General features: G+C 34.3%; 1 protein-coding gene across 1 annotated transcript; it reads left to right on the top strand.

Moving 5' to 3' along the window:
* Positions 1-1,872: 1,872 nt before the first annotated feature.
* LOC133814962 (uncharacterized) lies at positions 1,873-2,940 on the top strand. Its single transcript, XM_062247862.1, has one exon. It carries the CDS (start codon positions 1,873-1,875, stop codon positions 2,938-2,940), a length of 1,068 nt encoding a protein of 355 aa, XP_062103846.1.
* Positions 2,941-10,268: the final 7,328 nt, after the last annotated feature.

Genomic DNA, 10,268 nt, shown 5'->3' with positions numbered 1-10,268 from the left:
CTCTCTCTCTCTCTCACTCTCTCATAGCTATGTTTGGAGTCTTGGAAAATTAAAGGGGAAGGGCTGAGATTTCTGAAGGATTGAAGCTGGGATTGGGATCAAGAAGCAATTGGAGTCAAAATCATTGTTAAGGTAAGCTCTATAACCTGTCATCTTTTTAAATTTATGTGATTTAAATCAGGTTTTGGCTTAATTTAGTTCTAGCTTGGGTTTGAGTTGAGTTAAGGATTTGAATTTGATTTCGGGATGTTTGTGCTATCTAGGATGTGTTATTGAGATTCCTAAACTCAATTATGGCTTTAGGGCATGTTTAAGTTGAATTCTGGGGAGTTTAGCTCTTGGAAAATGTAGGAAAAATTGGGGAAAATCTTGGTTTGTAGGGTCGCGTTGTGACCCGCATAAACCCATGGCCTGGATTTTCAATTTTTGCCTAGGGCACTGCAATCCTTCAGAGCTGAGTCACATCGCTTGTACCTAGGAACGAAGGGGGCTGGGAGCCTCTGACTTGAGGCGCGCCGCGACCCATTACGGGGCGTCGCGGTGTGCATAAGCAGAAATGGCTAAATGAGGCTTTTTTAGCTCGGGAACTCAAACTTTAGGGCTCGGGAAGGATTCTACTACCCAGTTTAGTAGAATTTGATGTCCCGAAGGATAGTATGTTATTCTTGAGCTTTTAATTGGTTTAGGTTTTGATGGCTATCCACCATTGTATTGTGACCAGATTATACTTCTAAGGCTCAGGACTAAGGATTGTTCTCGGGATCGCGTTATACTGTTAGCTCGGGATTCAAGGTAAGAAAAATATTTGTGCATGTAGAGTAGGGCATGGCCCAATTATCTGTGCTTGTATTGTGCTTAGTGTTATGTGTAAATGTTTGTAACTATTATTTCATATGTGTTTGTGACTAAGAGGCAAGGGTCGGGATCAGCAATAGGCATGCTGAATGCAAGCTTCCATGGCAGGGCCATCTAAGGGTGTCGTACTCGCCTGCTTGGTTAGGACTGTGAACTTTGTGCCTGGTAACATACCTTGACTGGCTTAGGCAGTTGTGTGAATTTTAATGGAAATGTGTGGATTGCCTACTGTGTTTGATTAGTTATACACTTATTGAAATGAATTATTATATATTATGCTGGTGAAGTTTTCTTGTTGTGTCTTGCCTCACGGGTGCTCTATAGTGCAGGTAAGGGCAAGGAAAAGGTCAACCAACCATGAGTTGGAGGGCTTGGAGCAGTGCGTACATGTTTGGCCTACCTGGCAGCCACAGTTGGGGTATTTTTTAGGAGCACAATGTAATGTCTGATTTTGTCGCCTAGGTCGACTGTACAGTGACTTTTGAGTTGTAAATATGTCTTAAACAACATTTTGGGATCCCAATGTAAATCTTTTATGATTTTAATGAAAGTTTAAACCTTTTATATGGAAGTTTATCAAATGAGTCTTTACTTTAATTTAATTACACGTTTGGTTCTAACACTTCGATTAGCTAGTCAAATACACATTTTAAAATCACATGGTAACGACTCTAGGGTAGTAGGGCATTACAGTAATGGAAATTGGTTCTTAATTGTCACCTTATTCAGCTCCCGATAATTTATTTACATTCTCATGGAGTCGTCTTTCTTTTTCACAAAGAACACTGGAGCTCCCCATGGAGAAAGGCTTGGTCTAATGAACTTTGTGTCCAACAACTCTTGTTATTAAATTCAAAATCTAAAATTCAAATTATAAACCAATTATTAAATGAATAATTAAATATATAACATACATATCCAAGATTCAATCTTTGACCTTGTTACACGCAAGTAACATATCCTTGATTTCCTCTTAAGTATTTAGGTGTGCCTTTGCGGCCTACTAAGTGGAAAGCTATGGATTGCGATCTAATAATTTCGAAAATTCGAAAAACGCTTCATGGTTGGGCTAGTCGTAACTTGTCCTACGCTGGGCGTGTGCAGTTAATTCAGTCGATTTTATTAGGGATTAGGAACTTTTGGATGAGCACATTTCTTCTTCCTCAGAAAGTTATCAAAGAAATAGACTGTTTATGCAGAATTTTCTTATGGGGTGGCAATGGATTTCGTAGCAAATTTCATTTAGCTTCTTGGGATCATGTTTGTAGGCGAAAATCTTATGGAGGTTTAGGATTCAAAGAGGGTGTTCTTTGGAATAAGATTAATCTTACTAGATACGTTTGGGCGATCTCTTCTAAACAGGATAGCTTGTGGGTCAAATGGGTAAATTGCATCTACTTAAAAGGGGTCCGAATCTGGGATTATGTTTTACATCAAGATGCAAGCTGGTGTTGGAAAAAGCTAGTTAAGGTGAGCAAGTTACTGTCTGAAGCTGAGATAAATGCAGCTGTATGTCAAGGGAAAATAAGGCTGAATAATCTATATCTGCACTTCATTTCTGGTTCCCCTAGCAAAAGTCTGAAGAATATTTGGTGTAAACTTTCAGTGCCTAAACACAGGTTCATTCTTTGGCAAGCTTTTCACCAGAAACTTCTTACCAAAGACCTTTTACATCACTACAATATTCCAGTTATAACTCTGAGTTGCCCGGTCTATGAAACTGAAATGGAGAGCCATGCTCACCTATTTTTTGACTGTCTGTTTTCCAGGAAAGTGCTTCAGGCAGTTGCAAAGTGGTTGGGTAGTCTAATGTGGCCTCGGCAGTTCCAGGAATGGTGTTGTTGGCTGGAAGAGCCAAGTAAAGATGATCTGGCTCGGGTTGTGGTAGCTTCTTTGGTTGCTTCAGTCTACTTTATTTGGAAAAATAGGAACAAATGCTGGGTGGAAAGCTGCTGTTTTTCAGTAGCTCATGTTGATGTTCTTATTAGAAATTCAGTTAAGACTAGAGTAAACAATCTATGCCGTAGGAGTAAAAGACTGACTTTGAGGGAGAAATTAATGATAAATTTTTTCTCTAAAATGTAATTGAGGGGGAGTTTTCTACTCCAGGTTTTGTTTGTATATGTTGGTTGATCAATATAATTTCCTTTTCTTGATCAAAAAAAACATATCCTTGATTTCAGGGATAGGTTTCAAACACTTATTTTTAATTATTATCTAATAATTATTTATTAAAAAATATCTATATCTGATAACTTATCTTATCATATTAATTAAAGAATAAATATCACTTCAAATCCAAATCCAATTTGAAATATAAAAAATATCTTTTCACATTATTTAAATAAATAAGACTAATTAATTTAAAATTAATTAACTTAATTATTTAAATAGCATTTTCAAAAAAACCAATTTTAATTCAAAAATCATTTAAAAAAATTACATTAATTAAATTATTAATTTTGAAAATTAATTTGTTAATTAATAAATTTTTCTCAATTACAAATTTGACCCTGAAGAACAAATTTCTTCCAAATATGTCATTTCCCTCTGTGAACAATATCCCTGATCAAGTGGTACTTCCTCTCTATATGCTTTCCCCTCTTGTGACTCCTTGGTTCCTTTGAGTTAGCTCCCACCCCACTGTTGTCACAGTACAAGACCAGTGGCTTATCCATGTCTAGAACAACTTCCAGATCAGAATATAACTTTTTGAGCCACACAGCCTCCTTAGCTTTCTTCACAAGTCTCTGTGTATTCGGCTTCCATAGTAGAATTTGCAATACTGGTTTGTTTTATATTTTGCCAGACTATAGCTCCTCCACCAAATGTGAACACTAATCCAGAAATTAATTTCCAACTATCTCTATCTAATTATTAGAATCAGTGTAACCAGTAGGGTTCACGTCACCACTTGTATATACAAGCATATATTCTCTATCTTTCCTAAGATACTTAAGAATATTTTTTATTGCAACATAAAGACTCAATCCATGATTGGATTGATAACGACTAACTATCACTACTGCATGACAAATGTCAAGTCTTGTACACAACATGGCGTACATTAGATTGCCTACTGTAGAGGTGTAGGGATACTGTCTCATAACCTCTTCTTCTTGAGGTGTTTTGGGACACTACTCTTTAGTAAGGACAATTCCATGACGAGTTGGCATATCACCCTTTTCTTGGAATTTTGCATATCGAATCATTCCAGTGCCTTATCAATATAGGTTACTTGAGAGAAAGCCAAAACTTTGTTCTGACGATCTCGAAGGACCTTAATGCCTATAACATAGTTTGCATCTCCCAAATCTTTCATTTGGAATTGTTCGGCTAGCCATTTCTTTACTTTTGTTAATGTTTCTATATCATTTCCAATTAGTAGAATATCATCAATGTAAAGAACTAAGAATACCATAATTCCATCTTTGATTTGTTTATAGACATAACGCCCATCAACGTTTTGATTGTGTAATCAAATCTCAGAATTCAAGATCTAGAAGCTTGTTTAAGTCCATAAATTGACGAAAGAAGCTTGCAAACCCTTTGCTATTTTCCTTTTATTTTGAACCCTCATGGTTGAGACATATAAATGGTCTCGTCAAGATATCCATTCAAACATGTTGTCTTAACGTCCATTTGCCATATCTCATAATCCATGCAAGCATCTATGGACAAGAGTATATGAATGGATTTAAGCTTGGACACAAGAGAAAATGTTTCTTCAAAATCAACTCGTTCTCTCTGATTATAGCCCTTGGCTACAAGCCTAGCTTTGAAAGTTTCCACTTTCCCATACGTTCCTTTTTTCTTCTTGAATATCCATTTGCAACCAACATGTTTAATATTTTTAGGAAGATCTTAAAGAGTCAAGGCGGAATTGGAATACATTGATTCCATTTCTAGGTTCATGGCATCTTGCCATTTTTCTTTGTCAAAATCTCTCATTGCATCTGTATATGTCAATGGATCATCTTCGTTTGTGTAAGACACAAGCATTTGAACTTCGTGTTCATAGTGAATTGGTTGCCTGACAACCTTCCCACTATGACGAAGCTCTCTGTTATTCTCACTAGAACTTGTCGCTTCTTCTTGCCGTTGTTCATTGCGAACAATTGTAAAATTTTTACTTCATCTGAGACAATCTCCTCCAGTACAACCTTCCTGTGAGGTTTGTTGTTGTTAATATACTCATATTCAAGATCTAACCCTAATTTTTTGTTTTGTCATTCTATTGTGTTTATGTTGTAAGTATTGATGATTAAATGTTTTTAAGTTCATCTTATAATCTTTTAATCACTTAATCCTTTGTTTTCAAGATTTGCATTCATATTATGAACATGGTTATTTGATTATCAAGATTTGCATTCATAATTTGAATAAGGTTCTTGATTAGCATCTAGGGTTTGTAATATTGAATTATTCCTATTATGCATTGTTGATTAAGAAAGTTTAAAGCCATAAATTCCCAACAATCAAAATCTCTAATTCTATTTACTTTGTTTTTGTGTTTTGCACAGTCAAGAATGAGGGAAATTGATTTATCTTCTTCAACCTTCAAATCCTTGCTTCAAGATTTGGTTTGTGTTGAACACATAACGATAAAAGATCAATAAAAGTTCTATTTGGATATGCTCTACATGAATTTGGATATGGATTCAAAGTCTTCATCAACAAAGGATGAGACAACTCAATAGGATCACATACTTAAGGATATTGGTATCATCAAATTTCTTATTTATAAATGTGTGGATTTCAAGAATTTGAATGAAATGTGTTTGCTGCCATATTTTTATGAGTTTGAGTTTATTGTTTATGTTAAGAGTATAATGATGAATGTTAATGAACAACTCAAGGGTTATTGCTATACTTATTTTGTTTGTAAAATTATTGATCATCATGTTAGATATGGTAATTTTAAAACGAACCATTATAAGATTAAGGTTAAGGAAAATGATGATGAGATCATTGCTCTTCTAAATGAATTTAATTGGTTACTTCAATGGATGATAAGATCTCTGTGACCCTAATTAACTCTAATGTATTCGATGAGGAATGTTTGATAACTCAAAAGGAAATTGACATAGTTTATGCATGTAGTGATGAGATGCGACTAATGCAACCTTAAGAGAAGGTGAACATGTCAATGCAATTAATGACGAGATCATTTCAAAAGGAAGTGAAGACAGTAAGTCCAATGCATTTGAAGATGAGATCATTGCAAACCTAAGTAATGATACCAAGGCCAATGCATTTGATGTTGAGATCATTGCAACCTTGAGTGAAGTTAATGCAACCCAAGGAAAGGTGCAAGGATGTGTTGGGGTTTTATGCCCTAATTAAAACCCAAATTTCTTTGTAATCTTATTTATTATCAATAAAATAATAGAAATCATTTTTTTGACTTGCTCAATCACTTTGCTCACATGTTTTATTTTCATGATTATTTGTATAATATAAACTTCTATTAAATCCCGAGCATATACCTAATTGTATTTATAGTGACGTAATTACAGTGGAATATAAATATGATTATATGTTCAAAAATAAGTTAGTTATAAGATTAGTCAGTGCACGGGATTTACACTGACTTGCGAATCTACAATATGATCAACTTACACATTGTAGTGTTATGTTCTTTCCAGAACATTTGTAAAGTAGATAAGATCAGGTGTATTTGTTACATCAGACTGGACCGATATTGACAATTGATAGGATAAGTAAACATACTATTATTATCTATTCTAGTCATATCATATAGTTGACCATAGGTCAATTCAATCTCAATTCTGAGTGGTTAGTATTCTAACTGATTGTATTATTTGAGTTCTTTGACTTGTTCGTTACTAGCGTACCCTACGGACTAGCATAATTGAGTGGGAGTGTTAATCATAGATATGAACATCTATAGCTTCTGATGAAGAAGTGAAATGATGGTTTCCTTATAGTTTGGTTCAAGGTGCTAAATGATAGAGATCTCATTTCAGTAATTAATATTAGTTTACTGAAATATCATTTACAAGGAACTAAGTATTTTAAGGATAAAATACAATGAGGGGTAAAACGGTATTTTAGTCCCATCTCATTGTAGACCGTCTATAGAGGATTGAGTGACAATTATGGTTGTAACAATGGATAATTAATAACGTATCTATATTTTTTATAGAGCGTTCTATGAATTCAAGAGTACAATTCCGAGTCTTTAATGGAGTCACGAGGAATTAATAAGTTAGTAAATTTATTCGTTAGATTTATTATAACTTATTGGAGCTTGATTTCATAGGCCCATGGTCCCCCACTGTACCTTGGATAAAATTATCTAGATAGTCTCAATTAATTGATTTAATTATCAATTAGAATTATCAAAGTTGATCAGGTCAATTTTAGATAGTTTCACAAAGTTATGTAATTTTGAGACGAAAAGAGAAATTAGGGCAGATTTATTAATTAAGATAAATTGGTATCTAAATTAATAAATAAGTTTAAATTAAGATTCAAATTATAAATAATTAATTTGATAAAGGATTTAAATAATTATTTAATTAATTAAATCAATAGAAATAATACATGGCTTGATTTTAAGTCCAATGGGCTTATAATTAAATGGGAAGTTTCACGAGCCTAAAGCCCATGATAATTTTGACTTCGGGATGATTATTGGCTATTATTTTATAGGTTTTTAATTAAATAAATGACCAAATTGAGTCTATAAAAGGAATGTTAAGAGAGAAGTCAAGGCATAAGTTCAGATTTCTGAAATACAAGTTTCTGATTGGTTTTAGATTCTCTCTAAACATAAGTCCTTTTCTAAGCCTTATTGTTCTTTTCTCTTCTTCTCTCTGTATCTATCTCATGTTTTGAGAATTGTCCACCCTAGTCTAGGTGATTCCAAGGATACTTTGGAAGACTGTGAAGAAAATTGAAGATTAGTTCAGTTTCTTGGTAATACTTTGCGACAGAAAGGATACAAGGGTTAGAAAAACTGAAGGAATGACTCATTCATTTCGTTGCATATAATGTAAGTATTCTTATCATTATTTCTCTTTCAATTCAATTTTAGAAAAATGTTCTAGGTTATCTCATATTAATTTGTTTAATATTAGATCTAAATGAAAATAAATAAAGTTCTTGTATAAGTTTTCCTAACAGGATGGTGGTTTTATAATTGTGCCACCATTCATGCAACCTATGGTAAAACTCTTTTCAAGACCTATGAAAGTGCAATGGTGGGATATGAAGTCCAAATGGGAAATTAAAAGAGATCGAAGGTCCTTGGAAGGGGCTGCATTGATATGTTCTTCACTAATGGAAAGAAAGTGATCCTAACTAATATTTTCTATGTTCATGATATAACTAAAAGCATTATAAGTGGAAGTCTATTGAGTAAATCAAGTATTAAAATGGATTTTGAATCTGGTAAACTCATTTTGAATAAATTGGGCAATTTTGTGGAAAATGGTTATTTATGTGATGGAATGATTAAACTTTGTGTTCTTGATAATGACAATAATAAAATGACATCTAATTCTTGGAATGTGATTAAATCTAGTTCTATTACTTTGTGGCATAATAGTCTTGCTCATATACGTTATAGCATAATTAAAAGAGTTGTTAAATGTGGATTGATTACTTGTGATGTGAATGAGCATGATAAATGTGAATTATGTGGTAAATCTAAAATGGTAAAGAAATCTTTTCCAAGTGTTGATAGATGTTCAAACTTACTAGATTTAATACATAATGATTCATGCGAATTGAATGGCATGTTGAGTAGAGAAGGAAATAGATACTTCATGACTTTTATAGAGGATCGCTATATGCATACTTAAGTGTATTTACTTAAGAGTAAGGATGAGGCATTTAATGCAAAAAAAATCAATAAAGCTAAAGTAGAAAACCAATTGGAAAGGAAACTTAAGACTTTTAGATGTGATGGAGGTGGTGAATACTTTTCAAATGATTATGATGTGTTTTGTGAACAACATGGTGTTATACATGAATGCACTTCACCACACACTCCACAACAAAATGGGATAGCTGAAAGAAAGAATTGAACTTATCTTGAGATGATTAACTCTATGCTTTTACATGCTAAATTTTGTTATAATTTGTGGAGTGAAGTCTTGTTTGCTGCATGTCATATAATGAATCGAATTCCTTTGAAAAATAACAATGTGTCTCCATATGAGTTATGGAGAGGAAAGAAGCCTAACCTAGACTATCTTAAAGTATGGGGGTGCCTTGCATATTGCAAGAGAAAGAAGTACAAAAGGACCAAGTTGGGCCTAAGGGTCGTTAACTATGCATTTGTAGGCTATGCCTCAAATAGCAAGGCTTATAGGCTATTAAACTTGGAATATAATGTGACAATTGAATCAAGAGAAGTGGAGTTCTTTGATAATATGTTATATTGTGATAACAACTCTCAAGAACCCATAGGTATTGGAGAATCTATTAAAGAGAAAGATCCAAAAGGTTGATGAGCAACCAATATTGCCTCGGAGAAGCCAAAGGCTTAAAGAGTTGGGATCAATTCAGAAAGTTCTCAAGAAGAGATACTCTATGGTAAACTTGAAGAATTTATAAGGATATTTCCTATGATTCTCCTAGTTGAGGATGATCCCCAAACATACTGTAACGTCCTCCCAATCCAGGATCATTACACTATGTACTTTAAATAGTGTCAGCCTTGCTAATCAAGTCCCTTGGTTATAAGCGTGAAACTAAGGTTAATGACAAGGGTTAGGGTTACAATTTTTGGTCAAAAGGAAATGTTGACTTTTCATTTCAAAGTTTAGTATATACATGGGATCACAAAATAACATAAACAAGTGTTTAAAACGTTATATACAAGTCAAAATACAAGCCAAGGAGACCTAGGCAGCAACATAGGGGATACAACCCTAGTTCCTCCAAGATAACCCCAGTCATGGTGGTCGAGCAACCGTATATGTGCACGCCACCACCAAAGCTCTCCAACTCATGGCTAGTACAGCTTCCTTTTCCCCTTACCTACACCACTTAGCACCCGTGAGTCGAGGCTCAACAAGAAAACTTAAATATATGCATGAACAGTAAATACATATTCCAGATCCATATCTAGCATGCCTAACATTAATAACCTACTCATGCATGCATACAATTACAAATATATGATTATAAGATCATTATGGGGCTTGCTGCTCTTAATCGATGACCACAGAGTCAACCCGGAGCCCTATACCCTAGCTAAGTGACCACAAAGTCACTCGGGGCCCTTTTCCCTAGCTCTGAGTAACTAGCCAAGCGCTTTACTTTTCCAAACGACCATAGGGTCAGCCAACGTAATAGTACATCCCTGATTAAGCCTAAGCCTCTCGACCAGCGCACAACGCGCTTTTGCCGCCCTTGACTAATAAGTCAATGCCTTA

Source organism: Humulus lupulus, chromosome 2, assembly GCF_963169125.1.
Source record: "Humulus lupulus chromosome 2, drHumLupu1.1, whole genome shotgun sequence".
Classification (NCBI taxonomy): Eukaryota; Viridiplantae; Streptophyta; class Magnoliopsida; order Rosales; family Cannabaceae; genus Humulus; species Humulus lupulus.
The sequence above is the reverse complement of the archived record's forward strand: the minus strand, read 5'-3'. Positions and strand labels throughout refer to the sequence as shown.

What these genes read in the sequence shown, in the direction of transcription:
- LOC133814962 (XM_062247862.1), top strand. Translation starts at nt 1,873, where the DNA reads ATGGATTGCGATCTAATAATTTCGAAAATTCGAAAAACGCTTCATGGT.